Source organism: Syngnathoides biaculeatus, chromosome 8 (assembly GCF_019802595.1).
Source record: "Syngnathoides biaculeatus isolate LvHL_M chromosome 8, ASM1980259v1, whole genome shotgun sequence".
Classification (NCBI taxonomy): domain Eukaryota; kingdom Metazoa; phylum Chordata; class Actinopteri; order Syngnathiformes; family Syngnathidae; genus Syngnathoides; species Syngnathoides biaculeatus.
The window spans coordinates 8,222,418-8,247,151 of NC_084647.1; the positions used below are offsets into that span (position 1 = coordinate 8,222,418).

Genomic DNA, 24,734 nt, shown 5'->3' on the forward strand with positions numbered 1-24,734 from the left:
AAACACATTTATGAACAATGTAATCAACTCTTTCCCATCTATGCATTTAATATGGACATGGAAATTTTAAGACCATGGTTACAGCGATGATGAGTGGTGTTATTCATATTTACAATCGATTATTTTTTTCAAAATGTGTACAACCACACATTACTTTGTTGAATCGTAATATTTTAGCAGCAAAAATAGAGCCCCCCCCCCCTTGTCTGGAAATGGTTTGTTCCACTCAATCTCTCCCACCTCTCCCTTTCCAACAGCACAAAATTATCACTATCATTCCTCATTTTTGCTATATTTAATCGCAGCTCACTGTTTATCTTCTTGGGTAGGTCTTGGCTCTCTTTATTTGATTTTATTTTTTTTTTGTTATGAAATGTTTCAGGTGTTCAGAGGCAGCGCCGCTGTCCTCTGCTTGAATTTGGATCAGAGAAGCTGGCTGTTGTGTTCAAATTAAAACCAAATTAATTAAAAAAAAAAAAACGTAAAAAATGCATTTTGTGTATGGATTGGTGCATTTGTATGAAAATGAGTTGTCTACCCCCGGAATATTATTTTTTTGGGGTTATAAATCGAATCCACTCCTCTTTTGCTGTAATTCAATCATAAAATAAACTTTTTATTAGTCTTGATGATTAATTTGGGGACCTTTCCAAAATTCGTTATGTTTTTCCTTTTCATAAATGTGGGGATCAAATTGCATGAAATGAAAACGACTTGGCCTCTCCGGGAGCGCAGCACGCCTAAAACTTCTGATCCGGGACTCATCCCCCCCGGTCCCGAACCCTTAGCGGGGGCAAACGCTAAGCAGTCCCTCGCCAGTTTAATCACGGACGCAATTCCGCGGACAAAATGGAAAATGGGACTTGGGTGACTTCCCTCCCCGAATGGCTTTTTGGATCATTTTCAGCCTTCTGAAAGTCGCTTTTGCGTGGTCGAAAGCAATCAGCGGGGTTGGCGTGTGGCGCGTCCTCGCCGTGTGAAAACGTGACGAATTCCGACATGAGCTCAGGACTTCTGGTTGATTCTGAAGGTCGACTTGCGAATCCGGGTCCCGATCCGATTTTTGCCTGGCGTGAGACGCGAGCGCAACTTATTGGACTCGAGCGGCGCAACCGGAGAAAGCCTCGTCGGAGGTCATCGCGCGGGTTCTTGTCCCGCCGATGCTCAGCGGCCGGGTGACTTCACTCGCGTGGGCCGGGAGCCGACTCCAAAGGCTTGAATGACTCGGCTCGCCGATCGTGAAAGAACCGTCATCAACATTTACGTTCTCCCGGGCCCGCCCGCGCAGAACTCTTCCTGCTTCGGTCCGGGTAGATTTGATGATTTTCTTCGCAGCTTTGACTTTTACGTTGCAGCTAACGTCCGCTGGCTGCAGTCTCCACGGCGGCGGCCAGAAGCCGTTAACATTTTGGCAAAGAGATTTTCTTACCGCCATAACTACTGTGAAAGTGGTTGCCGGGTTCAGAGCCGGGCTCTGGACTGTCTGGGGAACAAAACGCGTCTATGGACTTTTGAAAACACACCCTTTCTGAAAATGGAATTGACTTCCAGTTTTGTCCAAAATGCACATCATTCCATTCCAAAAAAATGTACAAATTTACTCAAAATCCTCACGTTAGTCCCGAAACCTTTTTGGACGGCACCGAGTCACCACCATTCCCAAATGACGCGCGGTGATAACAATTTAAAGGAAAATTACGGTGTTTATGAGTAACAATATATCCAATAGGTCATATAATATGTACTCTATCATTTAATGGTGGTTTGAGAAGATTTTTATCGACAATTGGGAATTTTCAGGGGCGCGGATGTTACGCGGCGTTCCAAACGCTCGATTACACGGTAAACAATTGCGGCCAGCGCCGATTTCTCGGATTTATCCTCATCCGGTGAAGAATTGGCAGTATCGGTAGATCGGGGATTTATTGTTACTCCAAAACACCGGAATTTTCCTTTGTCGCTTTTATTCTGGCTGTTGTTGAAAGCCCAAATCTGAAGCCAATACTGAAATAACTGCAAATATTCTTTCTCCGGCCCACCGGCGGGCGCGCCAATGAGCAGAGCGCTCGGTGTACTGCATTTGTTTTTCCCGATATTCTGTGCAGCGTGATGATATGTAGATCGGGGGGTGTCAAAGTAATTTCTACTTACGCTTTCCCTCAGAGGGCCGTTTTGACTGTGAAACCGTAAAACATCTTTAACCGCCTCATCATATTTACATGTGAAATTTAAGAACTAGTTTTGGTATCAGAAATCGAGAGCAGCGGGTTTTTCAACTGTTGTTGTCCGGTCACACAAAAACGCTTGTAATATCTCAACGTTATTATTCATGATGTGACGAATTGCAATTTTGGTACAGATTTGAGCAAAAATCATGGGAGTTGGTGCACGTGATTTGCCTTCGCGGGCCGCATGAAATCATGCGGCGGGGCCGGATGTGGCCCCCGGGCCTCGGGTTTGACACCTGACTAATCAACCCAAAAAAAGATTAAAAAAAAGAAAAAAATGACTGAAACAAACATAACTTGTGTTCCACTTGCTTCAAGTAATTTGACATTCAGTATCTGCTTCTAATCTTCAACTGTGGCTTATTGTTTTGTCATCGCCAACTCGAAAGCAGCAACGATTAAATTTCCCGCATCAAGTTTGCCAATCTTGGGCTGAATTCATTACGAGCGAGGGCCCGGTCCAAACGTGAGTACTGGCGGTGCGCGGCGGGGGAACCCGGAACGTACGAAATAGTCTATCTCGAGATCCAAATCGGGCCTCAGCCGAACGTAAAAATCAGATTTAAAAAGAAAAATCCGATATCTGCTAAAGTGAGCGCAGCGTAAGCAAAGAGATGGGATCGACTCGCTCGTTGCGAGATGGAAGTCGGCGAAATGACGTTAGCCGCGAGTCCGCCAGTCGAACGCAGCCGCAGAACATCCAAAGTACTGCAAAAGATCTGCGGCGCACAGACCGTTAAGTCGGGTCCACGTCTGCCTCGGTTTCCTGATCTTGGGTTACTTTTTTTTTTCGGTTTGCAGTTGTTTCGCTGCTCTTGGGCCTCATTTGCGTGCAGCTTGTTCCGACTTTTCAGTGAATCCAAGCACAGTGAAAAGTATTAAATACACGTCCGACTGTGCATTGCTGTAATTAGTAATTAGTCCTCTGTACTGTACTCTGTACTTGAGTGTTTACTTTTACACGCATCTGGTTTGGTGTCGGTCCCAAAAATTAGCAAGCATATTCTTTCCGCGTGTGTAGACACGTTGGTTTGAGACGGCGGCGCGCTACTCGCGTGCGTTTATGTTGGTGAAGAGCTTCCGCAAACGGCCAATCAAAGCTACGAATCCTGACCAATCAGAGGCACGCCGTGGCCGCTAGTGCCTTCTTGACAATTTGGCAGAACGGGAAAGTTCAATGTTTCATACATTTGCGAGCCTTCAAGACCTTTTTGGGGTCTCTTTAGTGGCTTAATGACTGTACGGCATACCCATCCATCCATTTTCTTTGCCGCTTACCCTCACGAGGGTCGCGGCGAGGGCCGGAGCCTGTCGCAGCTGTCGTTGGGCAGGAGGCGGGCCACACCCTGATCTGTTTGCCAGCCAATCGCAGGGCACGTAGAGACTCACAATCACACCTATGGGCAATTTAGACGGTCCAATTAATGTTGGGTGGGCACTGGGCAAAATCCATTTTCTGAGCTGCTCATCCTCACGAGGGTCGCAGGGGTGCTGGCGCTTATCCTAGCTGTCGTTGGGCAGGAGAAAGGCCACGCCCCGAACTGGTTGCCAGCCAATCGCAGGCCGCATAGAGACTCACAATCACACCAAGGGGCAATTTGGAGAGTCCAATTAATGTTGCACGTTTTTGGGATGTGGGAGGAAAGCGGAGGGCCCACCCGGAGAAAAGCCACACTTGCAGGCACGGGGGAGAACATGCAAACTCCACAAAGGCGGGGCCGGGATCGAACCCGGTTGCTCAGAACTGTGAGGCCAACGCTCCACCGTTGCTGCCCGTACAGTACGCAATATGTGCCAAATGTTTAATACTTGTTAAAGTGCAATATTTGCAAACTGTGCCAGAGACCCCGATTTATTGGTTGTTCTACATTACACTTGTCAGTCTTGTATTGAAAATGAATTCATAAAAGGGACGACGCAATGAACTGACCACTCGGCGACTTTGCCGCCAAATATATCGCACGGCAAAATTTGCTATCGCGGCCGGCTGGAAGAAGATAAGAGAAAAATATGTACAAATCGTCGTTTAATGGAGGATGACTGTATCTGCACTCCGTTGCGATAAGTTGCAGGGACTCGTCGTTTCCAGACGTGCGCGTCGTCTCAAATGTAAAATGATGATGATTATTATATGATTATTTTACTTTCCGCATGTCAAAATGGAGTTTTGTACTTTCTACTCCTTTTTTTTAAGAGAATTTTTTGATAATGGGCGGCACGGCGGCTCGGCTGTAAAGCGTTGGCCTCACGGTTCCGAGGTCCCGGGTTCAACCCCGGAGCCGCCTGTGCGGAGTCTGCACGTTCTCCCCGTGCCTGCAAGTGTGGCTTTTCTTCGGGTGGGGCACTCCCACATCCCAAAAACGGACACCATAAATTGCCCCAAGGTGTGATCGTGAGTCCCGACGTGCCCCGCGATTGGCTGGGAACCAGTTCAGCGCCTGGCCCGCCTCCTGCCCAATGACAGCTGGGATTGGCTCCAGCACTCCCCTCCCTGCGACCCTTGTGAGGATAAGCGGCAACGAAAATGGATGGGTATACTGTGCAGTCATTAAGCCTCTAAAGAGACCCCAAAAATGTCTTGAAGGCTCACAAATGTATGAAAAATGGAACTTTCCCGCCCTGCCAAATTGTCAAGAAAACACTGGCGGCCATTGCATGCCCCTGATTGGCCGGCACCGAGACAGGATTCGTACCTTTGATCGGCCGTTTGACAACGTCGGCCACGAGAATATTTCGTGGCAGATGCAGTACGTCGTATCGAAACGATAAAATCTTTTGGGGTTCAAAAACGATTCGTTTAACTCATTCACTGCCGGCCTTTCCGGTTAACGTTATTTGACTTCTCAAGCTGTCAATGGCAAAGATGATTTTGCAAAAACTCATAAATACATGAAGGTGTATTGTTTTGAGTTGACGTCATTAGCCATCAGCTAAAATCGCATTTTTGTCCGTCAGGAAAGAGCCTCGAAAAGCTTTCAGCTTCAATCGGGAACACTCAATCGCCCGAACCCCACCACGACGCTGGCTCGCTCGCAACGGTCCGGTCCGGTCCGGTCCGGTCCGATTAGAACGTCACGATAGGTATGAGTGCATACATTAGAGGCCGCTCGCGCTGTCGCCCTCGCTCGGCAAGAAGCCGGCGGGACAGAAACTGGACCAGATAACGGGACGGGACGGCCGTCACGTGCTTGATAAGGTCGCGCCGGGAGGATTATTTCGGGGCGCCTGAAGAGATTTCCCCAACTCTGTCCCCTCTCGGGACTTTGGGGGGGTTCTGGATTAGGGTAAATACTGCTCCAAATGGGTATTTTTGTAGCTTTTGGATCTGTAAATAGACTGCAGAGAGAGAGAGAGAGAGAGAGAGTCATGTGACTTTTCCTAATGATGTGCATTTACCGACGGTTTGACGGCCGGAGCAAATCAAAAGAGTTCTGCAAAGTATTTTTTTATTTTTTGAGCTCACCCGCATGAACAATGGGTGTGTGTTTTCCAAAGTTTTTTTTTTTTTTTAAGCAACATGCAAACTGTTCCATCAGCTCTCGAGCTATTTAATACACGGCCACTCATTGCACAACCGCAGCACGGCGTCGTGGAAATGGCCCATTTCGCACTGGCTTATTTTATGTATTTGCTTTTTTGTTTTCAATAAAGTCGAAGAGGGCACAAAGAGCAATTGTCCGATCTGTCATTAACACGGGAGGCGCGACGGGGGGAAGAAAAACGTCACTGCTCCGACTTGATCCAGAAAGAAAACAAGTTGTGAATTATTTTCCCAAGCCCGTCGCGTACCGCAGTACGCGGGCCCAAAAGTACAGCGGAGACCGCGTGTACTGCTCCTGCCGCGGCAACTGAAATATTCGATTACATGTTGTAAAGCGTTGGCCTGACAGTTCTGAGGTCCCGGGTTCAATCCCGGACCCGCCTGCCCGTGCCCACATCCCAAAAACATGCAACATTAATATTGGACACTCTAAATTGCCCTGCGGCTGTTTGTCTCCGTGTGCCCTGTGATTGGCTGGCGACCAGTTCAGGCTGTACCCTGCCTCCTGCCCATTGGCAGCTGGGATAGGCCGCGGCACTCACCGCAACCCTCGTGAGGATAAGCAGCTAAGAAAACTGATGGATGGGTGTTACAAATTCATCAATATTCCATCTTATTAATGGATAACATGAGCTTGTTGTTGCTTCTTCCCGGGAGGTTTAGTCAGTTAATTAGATGAGAAATCATGTCAAAAATATGGAAGAAATCCATTCATCCGTCCATTTTCTTTGCCGCCTATCCTCACGAGGGCCGCGCGGAGTGCCGGAGCCTATCCCAGCTGTCAAGGGGCAGGAGGCGGGGTACACCCTGAACTGGTCGCCGGCCAATCACAGGACACATGGAGACAAACAGCCGCACGTGTAATCACACCGACGGGGAATTGCATACAGCACTTTGTTTTCAATTAGATAAGGCTATGGACGGACCAATGGAAGCCTCTACATTGTTCCTCGTCCCCAAAATGCCACGAGGGGGGGGGGGGGGGTACCGAAGTACACATCCATCCGTTTTCTTGACCTCTTATCCTCACAAGGGTCGCGGGGAGTGTTGGAGCCTATCCCAGCTGTCACCGGTACACCCTGAACTGGTCGCCAGCCAATTGCAGGCCACATCGAGAAAATTGCGACGTTATCCATTCTAAAAGTTGGAGTCAGCTGGCACGGCGACAGCTTGGATTCAAAATCTGTGACGTGTTTAAAGACTCAAATCCTTCTCGTGGAGCCGTTTTGGGTCACCCCTCTCGTTTCCGTTGAAAATTGTTTTTGTGTTATTCCAAAACTTGCCGAAATGGAAATTTTCCCTTCATCTTTAGTTCAAGGTTCTGTGCTGTAGTTGACCAATACTTGCTTGCCTCCATCTTGACTAAAATCATTTTGTTAGCCGCTTATCCTCACGAGGGTGGCTGGAGTGCTGGACCCTATCCCAGCTGTCGATGGGCAGGACTGGTCGCCAGCCAATCGCAGGGCACACGGAGACAAACAGTCGCACTCACAATCCCACCTCGGGGCAATTTAGAGTGTCCAATTAATGTTGCACGTTTTTGGGGATGTGGGAGGAAAGCGGAGTGCCCACCCGGAGAAAAGCCACGCAGGCACGGGGAGGACATGCAAACTCCACGCAGGATTCGAATCCCGCTCCTCAGAACGTTACAGCCGCTAGTTTCCATTCCTGAAGCAAGAATTTTGTCCACATTTTGAAGAGAGTTTGTCAAACATCCGCTGCACTGCAGGTACTTTCGCCTCACAAGACGATGTCTCACCATGTCCCGTAAGCCTCGCTGAGATTTGAGGTCAGCACGACCCAAAAGTACAGGAGGAAAATACTGAACGCGGCCCTCGCAATTCGACAAAAACGTCCAGATAAGATCGCGAGTGGGAATTTTGGCTCAAGCGGTCAAATCGTTTCCCTCGGCATGATTCACTTGGGCGCTCCGAACATGTTGAATACGCGCGAGAGTTCTGCGGCAAAATTGATCCGGTCCGTTCGGACGCAGTCGACGGGAGGTCCCACGGCCGCCAGCGGTGGACTCGGCGCCCTCGGTTAAAGTGGCGCAGACGCCCGAAAGCGGAGGAAAAAAAAACGTCTCGCGAAGCCCAGACAGGAAATCCGGAACTTTCTCTCCACCCTGGTTGGGTGGGCCTGCCTGCACCTGACACATCATTCGTGGTCGCGGCGGCCCCTGCCTGACGCCCACACGCTCACAAAACATTGCCCGAACAATGCTGTATAATCGAACTACATCCAATACGAGAGCTGCATCCAAAAAACATTTTCAGAAAACTAAACAATTTCAACTTTTCATAACATTTTACGATTTTACTTGGAGTTTGCAGTACTGCGGAATATCACGAGACACATTTCTGATATTTTTGGTCCCTCCAGTCTTTTTTGAGCCGAGGCACATATTTTACAATTGGAAAAAAAATCCCACGGCACACCAAAAAAATTAAATATCACCAAAAATGGATCGATTAATTACTGCGTGTACTTCCTGCTATCTAATTGAAAAGGATTTTTTTTTTTTTTTTTTTTCTGTCTGTCGTTGTGCCTCACCGGCATAAATAGATGAATAAAGATGCATTATTTCTTGGAAATAAATGTGGTTTTTTTTTTTGTTTTTTTTTTGCAATTATCTAAAATTGGATTTGGGAATCACTGGCATGAAGCAGTGACTTTCAACTGGGTGCTCGGCACCCAAAACTTGTCCGTAGGTCACAGACAAGTCGTGAAGTATTACGGAGGGTTACTTGGTTAGTGCTGAGTGTACAAAAACAGCAACGTACAACATTTGGAGGTCAAGTATATCGCGTCACCCAGGACATGGCAGCACACTCACGTACTGCTGTATTTGCTGGGTTTTTCATTGGATCCTTTGGGATATACGGCCTAGAAATATGTTTTGTCCACATATTTCCCGTAATTAGTTGGAACAATCTCTCAGCTGCTATTCTTTGAAAAACCTCACCATGTTCACAAACTTTATATCTGGGACAAAGCTGTTCCTAATTGGGAAAATAAGCTGGAAAGTGTTGGCCTCACATTTCAGAGGACCCGGGTTCGATCCCGGACCCGCCTGTGTGGAGTTTGCATGTTCTCCCCGTGCCTGCAAGTGTGGCTTTCCTCCGGGTGGGCCCTCCGCTTGCCTCCCACATCCCCAAAACGTGCAATTTGGACACTCTAAATTGCCCCTGGGTGGGATTGTGAGTGTTTGTCTCGATGTGGCCTGCGATTGGCTTGCGACCAGTTCAGGGTGTACCGGTGACAGCTGGGATAGGCCCCTGTGAGGATAAGCGGTCAAGAAAATGGATGGATGTATACTTTGGTACCCCCCCCTCCCCCTCGTGGCATTTTGGGGACGAGGAACAATGTAGAGGCTTCCATTGGTCCGTCCATAGCCTTATCTAATTGAAAACAAAGTGCTTTGGCGCCACCTGTATGCAATTGCAAGTCTTTTTGGGTGGGCATCAATTCCTTCATATCTGGGCTTTGTCCCTATCTTGTAAATAGCTGGGAAAACTTTTTTTTTTTTTTTTTTTAATTTCCCCATGTTGCTGTCATGTTCATCCTCCGTTTCCAGATATGAAAGTGAACGTATGAGCACGTGAAGTTAAAAATGAGGCGTTGAAGGGATATATTATGGAAAATACTTTTTGTCTGTTGTTCTCGACTTCAATAAAAGTTGACTGCAACTTCCCCCCCAAAATTCCCATTTTTTTTCTCATCCTAAAAATATCCAGGCGGGACATTGGCGTCCTCACAGTTCTGAGGACCCGGGTTCGATCCCGGCCCTCCCTGTGTGGAGTTTGCATGTTCTCCCCGTGCCTGCAAGTGTGGCTTTCCTCCGGGTGGGCCCTGCGCTTGCCTCCCACATCCCAAAAACGTGCAATTTGGACACTCTAAATTGCCCCTGGGTGGGATTGTGAGTGTTTGTCTCGATGTGGCCTGCGATTGGCTGCCGACCAGTTCAGGGTGTGGCCTGCCTAATGATAGCTCCAGCACTCCGCGAGCCTCCTGAGGATAAGCGGCTAAGAAAATGGCTGGGTGGCTGGGTGGACGTTTTTAGTTTCTCGACACCCCAAAGTTCAGAGTTTCCTTTGATGTTGGCCACTTGAATAGTTTCCTTCTTCGAGCGTTGACATTTTTTTGTACTCGCCTCAACTGCAAACGATAAAAAGAATATTAAAGTCGTAACGGCGAGGACGTGAAATATTTCCCAACCTTCTGCAACGCTGTAGCGCATGTTTACATTTTTGGGGTATTTTCCTTCTGGCCCTTTTGGGCCGCCTTATGTCACCCCCTTTTTTTCAGACACTAACGCCTTGTCGCGTTGTTCCACTCCCTCGACGTCCGCCCGGCGTTCACGCAGAGCGCGTTAATAAACACGCACACAAACGCCTCTGACATGTGTTTTTAATGGATTGGCCTCTTAGCGCACGTAAGGCCCATTAAAGAAAATCACCGTGCCTGCCCCCCCCCAGCGCAAATCTCTCCGCTGTGTGACTGCCTGCGGTTAACCCGACCCCGCAACATCCGGTCCCTTTGGGTTTTGTCGGAGGTCTGTCTCTCTCTCTTTTTTTCATCCTGTCATTCTTCCCGTTCCCGTCGCCGTTTCCCGACCCTCGAAGGAGGCCGAGGGGGTCGGCGGCGGAAGTCTCCCGGCGACTCCTCCAAATCCGACACCTCATCCGAACGAAATCTGAGAATTCTCCTCCTGAACTTTTTGTCTGGCGTTTATCTTGATCTTCGCAGGAGCTGCTCATGTTCAGCGTTCAGTCTTGACCCGAGATCAACTTCCTTTTCGTGTCTGGGTCAAAAATGAAAAATGCGCGTACAATAAATGGGGTCATTAAGTGGTCAGACGCTATCGTGTTACTTTTATTGCAATGAAATCATTCAGTGGTTGCGAACGTTTGGAGGAAGACGTGCGGGCGAGCAAAAATGAACTCTCGCCCTCCCGCTGTGTGTTTTAGGTGTGTACGCGCCGCCCGGTGCGGGGATCGGAACTGGACCAGTAAACGGGTTTCTTCCAGGTAAGCAAGACTCCAAAGTCTCCTGGGAGGGTTCAGAATAAGAAAGTACTCCAGCCACGCTAACTGTGCCGCTGCAGATCAGACATTTTACTACACTGATGCATCGTTATTAAAAAAACAAACGAAAACAAAAAAAGAAATCTTACTAAAGCATGAAAGTCAACCACAACTTCTCATGTGCAAATGGAGTTCAATGAAAACCATTCGGCATTGTAAGATGTTTGGTCCTGGAGGGTCACCAAAACTCATTTTTCCTGATGGTTATGGATATGGTCGACAATTCAAGTATAACCAGTCCGCTTTCCACGACCGATCACGTCACTGAGGGCACGTTTTGACTGACACGTTTGCACTTTACGTTCTTTGTAGTGTATCTTACTCTACCCAATAGGAAAAGCAATCTTCTTTTCCTTTCGGCTTGTCCCGTACGGGGTCGCCACAGCGTCCATCTAAGCCTATCTGGTGCTCTTCTTTAACACCAACTGTCCTCACGTCTTCCCTCACGACATCCATCAACCATTTTTTTTTGGTCTTCCTCTCTCTCGCTCTCTCTCTCTCTCTCTCTCTCTCTCTCTCTCTCTCTCTCGCTCGCTCGCTCGCTCTCTTCCCTGGGAGCTCCGTCCTTCCCATCCTCCTACCAATTTGCTCCCGGACATGTCCAAACCATCCAAGTCCGGTCTTCTCGACGGAACCTCGTCTCCACAACATCCAACTTTGGTTGTCCCTCCCTCTCAGGAGCTCGTTTCTAATCCTATCCGAGCCGCTCACTCCGAACGAGAACCTCAACATTTCCATTTCTGCCACCTCCAGTTCTGCTTCCTGTTGTTTGGTCTCTACTCCGCCCACCGTGGCCGGCCTCACCACGGTTTTATAAACTTTGCCCTTCACTCTTCTGTCACATAACACACCGGAGACCTTCCGCCATCGGTCATCCGGACCTGCTGCCTTTCCATTTTTATCCTTTGTAGTGCCTTTCGAACTTCCCCCTTGCTAATCATTGCCACTTCCTGGTCCGTCATTCACACTTGCCTCTTCTCGACTTCCTTCTCTCTCATTTTCTCCATTCATCAACTTCTCCAAGTATTCTTTCCATCTGTTCACCGCACTTCTGGCACCAGTCAACACTTTTCCGTGGCTACCCTTAATCACCCTAACCTGCTGCAAATCTCGCCGTCTGGCCAACCTGTAGAGATCCTTTTCTCCTTCTTTCGTGGCGTACATGTCTGACGACATGTATGCCTCTTGTTTAGCCTTCGCCACCTCCACCTTTGCCCTACGTTGCATTTCAATGCGTTCCTTTCGCCTCTCCTCAGTCCCAGACATCATTTATTCACAAACTCATCTTTGACGTTCCAGGTGCTTATGGAGCTGGAGGGCAAGGCGGAGGACCAGGCGGTCTGGTGCCAGGAGGCGTTGGCCAGACTGGATTGGGTGGCGGAGGACTCGGAGCAGGTAGGAAAAGGATCGAGTCGAACTTTTATCAATCGGCAACAATCTGCTGCCGTTGGTCATCTTAAAGCAATCTTATCCTTTCCGCTTTTGGATTGTCAATCGGAACGTTTTGTTTCCGTTTTGTAGGACAAGGTGGGAAAGGACCTAAACCAGGTAAGATTCAAACATTATTGGAGCAAACATCAGAAGCAGTCACAACATTATGTACATGAGATATAATCAATCATTATTCTCAACTTCCTTACGAATTATGCAAATCTCTTTATGGATGTAAAACGACAAGGACTCAGTGTAGGTCTACTACACCACTTATAATGATAAATATTGTTATATACTGTAATTTCCGGCCTACCGAGCGCATCCGGTTATAAGCCTCACCCGGTACATTTGTATAGGAAATACCATTTGGTACGTGCATACGCCGCAGCTGTGTAAAAGCCGGAAGCGCCCACATTGAAACACGAGATATTTACAAAGAAAGACGGCAAACAGAAAGAGCTTAACGCTAATGCTAGTGTGGCGCTAACGCTGGCGCAGCACTGACAGGGCCAGTTAAAAAAAAAAAAAAAAAAAAACTTACCTGTAAAGATCACTGAGACACGCCAGTAACGCAGCAGCAACACGCTAGCACAGTGCTAACACTAGCGCAGCACTAACATGTCCGGTAAAAGTCACTTCCTCGGGACATACATTCCACCGGTCTCACTCTTGCCTTTTCCACTCGAGAGCCCCCTTCCGGCCGTTAGGAAAAAAAAATGCACACATTAGCCGCATCATCGCATAAACCGCAGGGTTGAAAGCGTGTGGAAAAAAGTCGCGGCCGGAAATATCTCCAAACTGAGTCTTACCATTTTAATTTGTCCGGAATTTGTAATACGGGGTTTATGTTTGAATGGTTTTTTTTTTTTGATGATGCAGGCGTGCCTAATGTCGCGTCTGGCTTATGCGGTCCGTTTGTTTTTTTTTTTTTTAATTGCGGATTTTAAGATTTGGGTGAGGGACTGGGCCTGCACGCGGCCTTCCTCTCTGCACGTAGAGGCAAGTGGAATAGATTTGTGGCAATGTCGCACTTTTGTTGGCTGTCATGGGAATTCCCGAGCATTTACAGCGTTGGGTGGATTACGTGACGATATTCACTGGCCGGCCACTACACGAAGAAGGTAAACACCCGATTGGAGGAGTTTTGACTGAGCTGCTCTTATCGCGCACTTTTATCAGTTGACACGATGGCCTCGACCCACAAAGTCTTGCATGACATCATTCTTACATCGGACACCTTTGTTGCATTCGTGAGCGATGATTGGCAGAGTCGAAGCGAACGTCCACGCCCGCTGAACAATGGCGCCGGAGGACCGGTGGTGTTTTTGTACCGTCGGAGCCTCACAATGTCTGGAAACCTGCAAATTGGACCTGGCCGCGGCCCTTTTCAATAAATATTTTCCAGTGCCGTATTTTTGTCCGCGCTTCACCGGCAGCTCGAGCGGCTTTTGGCCATCGTTTAATATCCGCAAGCATGTAGCGATACCATCTGCGCGCACCTCTATGTGTTCGCAAAGATAAGGAAGCAAGCAAAAGTGGTCCTGGCCCGATAACAGAACGGTCCCTCCGGAGGTGCCACGCCCTTCCTGCCCCCCGACCGGGATTGTATAAATGAGCACATTTCCACCGCTGCAATCACTGGAAGTTGATTTTGGCATGAGAGTTATTGCCCAAGAATTTTCATACATGTACGTCCTGCTACCGTCTGCGCAATGCGCGTGACAATTCAAATCTTTGAAATAAAGTGACTTTTTCGAAGACGGCTTCCGGCGCTGAGTCGTGTAAGCATTTTAGTTCCCGTTTTTGTCCCCAAGGTTTGAGGTGAGATCATGAACGCGAATCAGTTATGCGGAAATGACGTCACGGCATCGGCAGAAGATAATCACATTTCATAAATATTCAGATGCCCTCTCCAGGTCGGGGATGAGATCCTGGCCCAAGTGGAGGAGTTCAAGTATCTTGGGGTCTTGTTCACGACTGAGGGAAGAATGGAGACGGATCGGTGCAGCGTCTGCATTGTATCGGTCCGTTGCGGTAAAGAGGGAGCTAAGTCGAAAGACGAAGCTCTCAATTTACCAGTCGAGCTACGTTCCTACACTCACTTATGGGCATGAGCTGTGGGTACAAAGAACAAGATCCCGGATACGAGCGGCCCAAATGACTTTCCACCTTAGATAACGGCGAGAAGCTCGGTCATCAGGGAGGGGCTCGGTGTCGAGCCGCTACTTCTTCTCCCCATTGAGAGTAGCCAGATGAGGCGGCTGGGGCATCTGATCCAGATGCCTCCCGGACGCCTTCTCGGTGAGGTGTTGTGGGCATGCCCGTGGCGGAAAGAGACCCAGAGGACGGCCCAGGACACGCTATGTCTCTCGGTTGGCCCGGGGACGCCTCGGGATCCCTCCGGAGGAGCTGGAAGAAGTGGCCGGGGAAAGGGAAGTCCGGGTATCCCTGCTGAAGGACCTGCGACCTACCGCGACCTGACCCGGAAAAGCAGTAGATAATGGACGGGTGGATGGAAATATTCAGATGACTCTGATGTCATCCCCTAAGATGTTCCCAGTGCCTATAGGAAGACCCAAAATCAACCAGTATTCTTTTTCACAATCAAAATACCTAAAAAAAAAACTACAACTAACTAGTTATCAATTACAGTGGACAGGATTGTTGCACGTGGCTCTGGAAATAAATTAATCACTGTTTACACTGTTGACAGCTGCGATCGAGGACGAGGGAAGGACTGATAACGAAACAATTCGACATCCAAGTTTTCCCACGACTTTTCACTATTTTTGGACTTGGAATGCCCCACTGTATTTTATATTCTTTATAATATGAATTCGGGTACCGAGGCAATCCGACTGAGTTAAATTTCCGGCGCGACGTCGTTGGTGCACTCAGAATTGTGACGTGCGTCTCGAATTCAGTTCAAATTGGAGTTTCGTTCTCCCACATTCCCAAATCGTAAGCTAACTTCAATGTCAAAATCCGTAAATATGAATGTGAACATTTGTCGCCCCGGGACCGACTGGTGACCATCCTCAGGTTAGCTTCCCACTCGCTCAAAGGTAGCTGGGATTGGTTCCTACCCGCCAGCAACTCTCGTGTGGATGAGCAGTTTAGAAAATGAATGGATCGCGGAAATTTTGATTTTTTTTTTTTTTTTTCCCCATTTACAATCAACGATGAAGCGCTGATGAAATCCATTTTATCCCCACCGAGAGACCCTGCGGTCATTGTTTTCCAGAAGCCCAATCGTGACGCTGCGTTCCGCTGGCAAGTCGCTGATTTGACCCTGGACTTTTGAGCAGGGCAACAGCTGCTGAAGCGAGTCGCGTGATTGTCGTGAATTTCAGCAAAGCTCACGCAAAGCCTCGGGAAGGTTAGACCACAGTTTTGACAAAGCTCTGAACCCAGGGAGGAATTTTGCTTTTCCGCCGAGGGTCGAGAGTTGTTCCGCGGCCAGGAAGAAAATCCGAAAAACACACCTTCCCTCCGGTCGCCTTTCTTAAAAAGGGGGACGAGCACCCCAGTCCGCCAATCCAGAGGGACCCCCCAAGCACACCCCTTAAATCCGTGCGATGTTGTGCAGAGACCCCAACCAGGACAGTCCCACCGCATCCGGAACCTTTAGGAATTGCAAGCAACCTCGGCCTTATTTGTCTATCCATCCATTTTCTACATAGACTTGTCCTCATATGGTCATAAAATATTCATAATCATAAAGTTTATTTAGAAGGCGTCTTTCACAAGGCACAAATTCATCTTATCAGACATTTGGAACAGTTGGAATACAATCGCATGTGTATAGATTTTTAAAAAGTGTCGTTTTTTCAGCAGACCACTAAACCATCAGGACAACAATAGCAGCAAAAAAAATGGATTTAAAAAAACTGCGAGCACTTGCGAATTAGAGCATATTGCAACAGACTTTGGGCAAGAGGAGGGGTCCACGCCGTACTGGTTACCCATCGATTCCTGGACGGGTCCAGGCAAACAACCGTTCACAGATCGGGGTCGGTTCAGAGTCTTCAATTAGCCTAAGAGGCAAGTTTTGGGGATGTTGAAGGAAAATGTCAAAAAATCTGCAAGCAAATTCCGTGGACACTTGTCTGTAATCCACAATGGATTCTGTTCCACTGCGGTTGCTCAAGGGCAACCCTGCACCAATGGGAGCGACCTGGCAGCTCACTGCCAAATTTCCAATTGGAATATTTTCAATCTGTCGTGCTATTGGTCACTTTTTCAGCTTTTTGTTTTTTCGACTGGCCATTCTGACCTTATTTATATTTGCACTTCACGTACTTTTTACAATTTCTCTGATATATTTCGCACGCCACTCTTCTTGATCGTCGGAAACGCCGCACGACTTTTCTGATTTTCCACGTGCGAATACGGCAACGTCAGAAAATATGGAGTCAGAAAATGTATTCCGTATTCCATCTGGAAAGCGTTTTGGTCAGACTTCCCCGCCGAGTTTATCCTGCGGTTGGCTGAAATGATTTAGTCCCCACCACTTTTGGTTACGATCCGCCGTAAACCTCTTGACAACAAAATATGTTTCAGCACGGCTGCGTTTTTTTTTTTTTTTTTTTTTTTCAAAACATAATTTGACTCGATGCCTTGAATGCCTTCCAAATGAATTTCAAGAATAGACAATTTACTTATTACACCGTCTGATTGGCCACCTCCCGGGATACCGCAGACTGGGCATTGTCGTTTGTCACCGGGCGGAAAATGTCCTTCACCTTGAAAATGAGCAGCCCGGTCTGCAATAAAACTCGTGAAAATTATGCGCGCACTTTGGACAGACAATTTGCACTCTTGCCTTTGATCCGAGGCTTTGCGTGTCAGTTTCATTTCTACCACCATCCTTTTCTTTTTTCTCTTTTTTTTGTCAAATTTGGATTACGTGTCGCGATTTATGTCCCGGAGCACCTGTTTCAGTTACCGAACCCGCTGCTTCATGTTACTGTAATTTCTTATAGGAATATGATACATATTTGTCCGCTTAGCTATGGGCGAAGCATCTGGGAAAGCAAAGCGATCGAAAAGTAATAATCAAAAGTGGCAAGGACGCCAAGATGACAAATTACACTCTCTTCCTCTCTCTTCTATATATATCTCCATTTTCTTAGCCGCTTATCCTCACAAGGGTCGCAGGAGTACCTGAGCCTACCCCTGCTGTCATCGGGCAGGAGGACGGCGGGCGGCGGGCGGGCGGGCGGGGTACACCCTGAACTGGTCGCAAGCCAATCGCAGGGCAAATAGAAACAATCAACCAATGGGACTCACAATCACACCTAGGGGCAATTTAGAGTGTCCAATTAATGTTGCACGTCTTTGGGATGTGGGAGGAAACCGGAGTGCCCACCCGGAGAAAAGCCACCCAGGCACGGGGAGAAGATGAAAACTCCACACAGGGGGAGGCCGGGATTTGAACACCGGTCCTCTGAACTGTGGGGCCAGTTCCGCCACCGTATTGTATTTTTTGTCCCTCCAGTGGGTTTTCTCCGGGTACTCTGGCTTCCTCCCACATTCCCGAAACATGCATGTCAAGTGAGACGAACTAAATTGTCGCCGGACGCGAATGTGAACTTCTGATTGGTACGTCGCCTCTCGTCCAAACTCCACACGTAAAACTCCAGCTCAACTGGGACTATCGTGAGAAAAATGGATGGACGGATGTGATTATTATTCAATTATGTCTGATGTCAAAGTTGATATGGGCGCATGTCCAGTATTCCACATAAAATGTCTGCAATTCCTGACATTTAAAGACTCCAAGTCTAAACGACCCAAACGAGTTTTTATTTTTAATGTTTTTAAACGTTTGCTGTCGTGTCCATCCATCCGTTTTCATAGCCGCTTATCCCTACAAGGGTCTCGGTGCGTGCTGGAGCCTATCCCAGCTGTCAACGGGTAGGAGGCGGGCCACACCCCGACCTGGTCGCCAGCCAATCGCAGGGCACGTGAAGAGAAACAGTCGCACTCACAATCACACCGACGGGGGCAATTTAGAGTGTCCAATTAATGTGGGAGGAGACCACCCGGAGACACAGGCAGGTCCGGGATTGAACCCGGGAACTCAGAACTGTGAGGCCAGCGCTTTTACCGGCTGCTCCACCGTGCCGCCTGCCGTGGTGTACAGAATAAAGTTCAAATCCGAAAAGTTGGGTCTCGCCTTCTTAGGTCACCTTTTTGTCCTTCTCGAGCGACGTCATCGGATTTCCCCCGCATCTCCGTAATCTTCCGCGATATTCCCAAGAAGTCCCGTAATTAAAAAAAGCGACGAAAAGGGCGGCCGTCGCTTTTATTCGTTTTTGTTTGTGTCCAAATAAGGTTTGCATGCCGCACGCCTCCATCTTAGCCCGAGAGTTGACGAGCCGTCGCTTGGCCCAGTCAGGCGAGTCTTCCCGCTTTTGTTTTCCCACCAGGGACCGAATATGAACCTCGGTCCTCGTCCATCTGGCAAGATTGTCCCCGGGATTGTTTAGACACACACACACAAACTCTCTCTATGCTGTTTTAATAAACCGCAAATCAAAAGCTACAACCAGCGGAACGCCCCAGTCGAAAAGACGGGATGTTTTTTATTTCCCGCGAACATTTGCGGTCCACAGAATTTTACACCAAAACACAGAACCCGTCAGATTTTGGCCCGGGTTGTAAAAGTCGAGTGCTTGTACGTCAGGAAGTAATACGCTTGGCTGGCTTGGCCGTGTTAGCGCGACGGCTAAAAGGCAAATGCTAAGATTTTAATTTGTCATTCCCCGCAAAGTCATTTGTAAACGGAGCACTTAAAATAACGTTTGTCCCATTGTGCTACGGTGCGAGTCTCCTAACTGCAGCTGAATGTTGTCCAGAATGGTGGACGTTGCGCAGTCTGAAACTGAATCATGTATTCTGGAGACCACACCACATTTGTTGTTGTTTTCAGATCATAAATCATTGTCCGTTCTCTCAGATAAACACACACGCTGACAAACAGGCACCGTTGACACTGATGAGCGCCGTTCTTATCAGAATTGTGCTGACCTTCTCAGAGCCACAACGGGAGATTCTGGTCTGATTACAAAGGCTAAAACTAGCTTCTCTTCGTTTTTTTGTTAATCAGGTTGGAAACCAGATTCTTGTAATGACCCCAAAAAAAAGCGTGGGTGGACACATGGTAGCTAGTTTTGTGCAGCTGGTGTCAAATCTTACCTACTTGGTGGCCCGTTCATATTTGGCCCGCGATTGCCCGTCGAACAGTCCCAAGTTGTCATCCAGCTCAAATCGGAATCCGAATCAGCTTTATTTGGACAAGTGTGTATAAAAACAAGAAGAATGCAATTGCCAGAGGAGGAAAAAAAAAAAACCAGTTTGAATGCCTGCTAGTCTTGACTTGCATTGATGTGTAGCAGTTTCCCGACGGAAGGAGCCGGAAGACCTGGTGGTCAGGATGTGGAGGATCCGATAGAATCCTGCGTGCTCTGGAGCTAGTTGGCGTTGCGTGTAAGGGAGGTGCCGATAATCCGTTCAGCTGTTTTGATTGTTCGTTGCGGTCAGAGTTTGTCCTTTTTTGTGGCGGCCCCAAACCAGACTGTGATGGAGGTACAAAGTACTTATTGGATGACAGCCGTGTCGAACTGTCTCAACGGCTCTCGTGACTGACCGTGTTTCCTCAGAAGCCGCAAGAAGTACGACATCCTTTGCTGGGCTTTTTTGAGGATGGAGTTGATGTGCGTCTCCCACCTCCTTCCCAAGAATTTGAAGATCTCGACAGTTGCCACAAGGCAGTTGGACAGCGTCAGGGGCAGCTGTGGTGAAGGTTGCCTCCTAAAGTCCAGAATCCTCTCTACAGTCTTTAGAGTGTCCCGTCGAGGGGGATTGGATTCAGCTGCCTGTCTGGGGCCTGAACTGGATAAGTGCCACAGAAAATGGCTGATGGATTAAGGACCAGATCTGTTATGACAGGGGAACATTTCAAATGACCCCCAAGTCCCAATCCTCACAAGTGCCTCGGCATATTTCTCAGCCTTAGAGTTGACAAAATGAACAGGTTGACAGGTTCCGTCTTTTTTTTTTTTTTTTTTTTTTTTTTAGCCTCTGTCGCCTATCGAGGTGCCCCCCGCCTTCAGGGTTCAGCTTTCCCGTTCCAAAAGCTTGATTGTTCTCCATCCGTGACGTAGTTTATCTTCCAAATACTTTGGTTTAGCGTCGTCTTTTCGAGCGATTGGCGCAGTGACGCGCAACAGATGTCTGCGCTGCGCTGGCAACCTTCCCTATGAAAGCAGAACTCGGACCGCGCGCGACTCTTTCAACGTGCATGTAAGCCGCCGAGGCGTCCGACTTTGGTCTCCTTCCTCAACCCTGACTTGTCAGAAAAGTATTCGGCGGCGCGATGGCAGTCAGATGCATGTGCGGACCATCTGGGAGAGGAAGCGCTCTCGGCCCGACTGTTCATACCAATGCCTCCAGGCTTAACATTTTGACATGACTTCTAACCCGATACATAGTTTGTCCAACTAATCTTTTCTGGGCCGGCCGCTCAGATATGCGACGCGCTCCATAATCTAATGCTTGCAACGTGTTTCTGCCTCGTCCGAACGCCGAACTGCAGAAACTCCTCAGACGTGTTCGGGGGGGGGGGGGTCGGCGTCGGCACAGCGGCTGGGACATTCCTTCAAAGCGGATAAAGAGTAGCAGATCCTCTCGGTTCTAACGAAAACCAGGAAAGAACAGAACTCTGTGGTGTGGTTGGAAGCGTACGGCCTGCTGCTGTTGGCTCCGTATGAGTGGAAGTGTAAACAATGACATCATTGACTCGGAGGATAATGGCGTCATGTGAGGTTTACGAATTAGTAGACTTTCAAATCTAAACAGGAACAACAACTGTCGCCACAGATGGAACGACGACGCTCCCGAGGGGAAACTCGACCGTCTTTATCGGGCCGGGGCGTGCGCTTTCCATGAGAAAAATCTGACCAAAAAGTACCAATATTAAAATCATGATCATCTCGTCTCAGTTTACTCAGATATTGACTTCGGAGCGGTCCTAATTTATACTCGCACTGACATCAAATGGAAGCCATTTTAATTCTTCGGCTCGTCATTTTGGGGCAAATTAAGTTGAAATTTTCAATACATTCAACAGAAAATACGAAGACCCACCGGCCCGTTTTAGAATTCTACTCCATCACGCCTAGCCAAAGACATATTCAAGACGTGAGTTCTCGACGTGATTCCTGACAGCGCCTTTGCTCAATTTAAGTGTATAAGTGCTGCGTTTGTGGCTCAGTTGGCGTTCATGTTATTTTTATTTATTTTTTTTTTTTTTGGTACAAAATGAGTCTGTGAGAAGTAGCAGCACTTTGCGATGACCTCAAGTGTATTAGTCATATTATTCCCGACGTTTTCACGTTTTGGCACGCAAAGCCGCAAAAGGGAGAACGGTTACCTTTGGACGTCCCGCGGGCGGGCGGACCAACAAGCAACTTCACAAAATAAACTACTTAGCGCAGGAAATTTAAGGCAAAGCGTGAATAATTTGACACAAAGTTGTTTGCGGGGTTGTTACAGCACAGTAGCGAGACTGCAACGAGAGACTTTCACACTTACCGTTGATATAAAGTCACCAAGTCATCGGAAAGAACCACTCAATGCCCGCTTGAGTCAGACGCTGTAACTCTCATGCCGTGATTTGAATGATTTCCTCACACGGATGCATGTCAATTCCGAAGCAACCTGGTGCACTAACCCTGGTTACGTTTGGTATATTTTGGGGTGTTACAACTTTGTAATAACTGATCAATGCATGCTGTTACAAACGCCCTCCCATTGGATTACCAAGAAACGTATCAGTAGTTGTTGCACTGCGATAATTGGCCAGTACCAAATTGTCTCAGTTTTATGTAACAGAAAATTACAGGGAGTCTTCAGTCTACGAGAGTAGCGACTTAACTCGGATTTCGACTTAAGTCGGATTCCACCATTAAAGTCAGAATTTACATCAAAATACTTTGAAATAAACAAGATGATTCACTTAGCATTGGATGGAGAAGAAGAAGAAGGGGAGGCTGTGCTTAGCTATTGCCAAGGAACCTGGTCCTCAATCTTCTCCATCTCGACAAGTATCAAAGAACCTTGTTTTGAGATCATTGCATCCGACATAGGACCGGAACCCTTCACGTGCGCTAAAATACGGTTTTTGTCTTTCATAATTGTCACCACGGTGGACCGACTGAAGCCTTGGTGGTGATGGTGTCTCTCCTTTCTTCAATCTTTTTATTACATAGCGGCGGCAGACTGAACAGTTGTCCGAAGGTCCCGGGTTGGGATGGACGTTGCCCGACATAGCAGGATCCGGAGCAGGCCAGCCGGGCTAGGCGGCTCCGTCGGCCAAAAAAACGGTGGCCGCACGATTGTCGATGTCGACGCAGCGTAACTGCGTTTGGAAAGGGTTGATGAGTTTTTGGATTTGCTGCTGACGAGCACATTCGTCGTGAAATCCTCCAATCTTTTTATGATCTTGAGCTTCGTTTCCACGGTCGAGGATTTTCTTTTGGCTGGAGAAGCGCTGCTAAAAGACGCTAATGTTGAAAAAGGAGGGCGAGAAATGTAAAGATAGTCCCGGCGCACAAACACGGGCAAGCATTAGCCAGACAAAATGGCGGGCGAGGAACGGGCATTGTAACGTGGAAACGTCTTAGGTCGAGACCGTCTTAACCCGGGGACTCTACTGTACGTTTATGAGAATAATAGCTACCGGAACTGCGCAAAGAACCGGCTCACATCAGAACCGGATCTTTCAGGAGGAACTCACTCAGAACAACAAGTAGGTCGACTAAGAACTTTTAGGTGTCGCTGATAGTGTCGTGGAAAGAAAAATAATGCAAACCAAAACAAGCCGTTAAAGTTAAGGAGAATCAATATGCGCGGGAGAGTGCGAAGATAATGAATCCAACGTGCTCAGCCTTGCGCCTCACGCATAAATGACAGCGCCGGAAACCTGGAAGTGACAAGGACAATCGGGGGCCGCGGCAGAAGGGAGGAGACGGAAGGACCGCGAGGGAAGTGTCAGCGTGTCCGCTCGTGTCTCACGCGATGCGGTACTAGCGCAGCGCCTCACGTCACTCTGCTTTTATCCCGCTCGCCCCGCATCAGCTCACAAAAATGCGATCCATCCACCAACTTGGAAGTCGGACAACGCGATCACTCGATACTGATAAGAATCGTATGTGATGACTGCAAGCGACATCATGACGGGCTCCGTCTTTGAAAGGGAAAATGAATTTGGGAGCGGAGCTGAAGTATCCAGGCCACCTGTCAATCGCTGAGTCTTCGGGGAATTTGCCGCGTCTTTGAAGCCGAAGCTGGCGAGGAGATTTTCCATCGCGTTACAGCAAACGGCGCGCTGCGCGATTGCCAAAGCACGTCTTTGCATTCTGTGCACCTTTTGGCGTTGATGATGTCACGCTTAGCGCCAGCGAGATACAGTATGTGTCGTAGCTCGCGCTTTTGCGCTGCAACACCACTTTCTACACGAGATGACTCAATGAGAGGCGGCGTGGGTTCAATTCAATCTCTCGCTGCTTCTCTGCGAGCGAACGGAGCGAAAACCAAGACCAAGACGAGAAAACTGCACCTGAACTGTCTCTGAAACAATTCTGAGGTCTGTTGAATGAAAGTCCGAAGCAGAGCGCGTGAAGTGGGGCGGACGGGAAGGGATGGGAAGCAGTAAAAGAATCCATTCATCACTCACTCACGTTTGGCTCACGTCTTGCCGTGCAATTAACACCTTGCGTCTGCTCTCCATAAACTCGTAGAAAGCGTCGGGAGGGGAAATGCGCAAAAAAAAAAAAAAATCACGTCGGAAATCAGCGAAGAAACGAGGGAGAGAGTTGAGGAGCGAAGACAGTGTTTTGATTAATGGCTTTTGTATCCCTCGGTTCTCAAACGAGATTGTCTGACCTCGCCCCGATGGAGAATCAGCGAGGTGAGATTGAAACCAGATCTTTCTGTTCACACTGGCTCGTGTCCATCCCTTACGCTGAGAACATGGCCGGTGACTGAGAGCCACGGCCACGTTGTCTGGCCAGTGTCAGTCTTCTGTCTACAATGCGGTACCTCTTGACAAAAGGGTTCCGATTCAGTACTTTGGTGTAACTTGTACCGGTGGCTCCTCACTTCTTTTGTAAGGTGTCCGTGAAAGGGAAACACAACAACCCTGAAATCTTGCCCTTTTGGAATCTGAACATTTGCTCAATTTTTGACAGCGTCCGTCCATCCGAAATACTGCATCCATCGTTCATTTTTACAAAAACGAAAAACAATCCAGAATCCACAGGCTTTTGGGGGGGTTGCCCTTTTGAGCCAGATCAAGGCAATCCATGAGCACTGAGGTCAAAGAGATGCCGGAGACAACGTCCGTCGCTTCTCATTTTGTTCTGATCAAGAAGTGGA

At 48.2% G+C, this 24,734-nt stretch overlaps 1 protein-coding gene across 10 annotated transcripts in view; it reads left to right on the forward strand.

The window, feature by feature from the left end:
• elna (elastin a) overlaps positions 1-24,734 on the forward strand; it is an 87,497-nt gene that overhangs the window by 37,974 nt on the left and 24,789 nt on the right. For all 10 annotated transcript variants that reach the window (XM_061826538.1, XM_061826545.1, XM_061826544.1 and 7 more), the window contains 3 exons: positions 10,740-10,799; positions 12,156-12,251; positions 12,378-12,404. In XM_061826538.1, the coding sequence (XP_061682522.1) occupies positions 10,740-10,799; positions 12,156-12,251; positions 12,378-12,404 (183 nt within the window). The remainder of the gene's footprint in view (positions 1-10,739; positions 10,800-12,155; positions 12,252-12,377; positions 12,405-24,734) is intronic.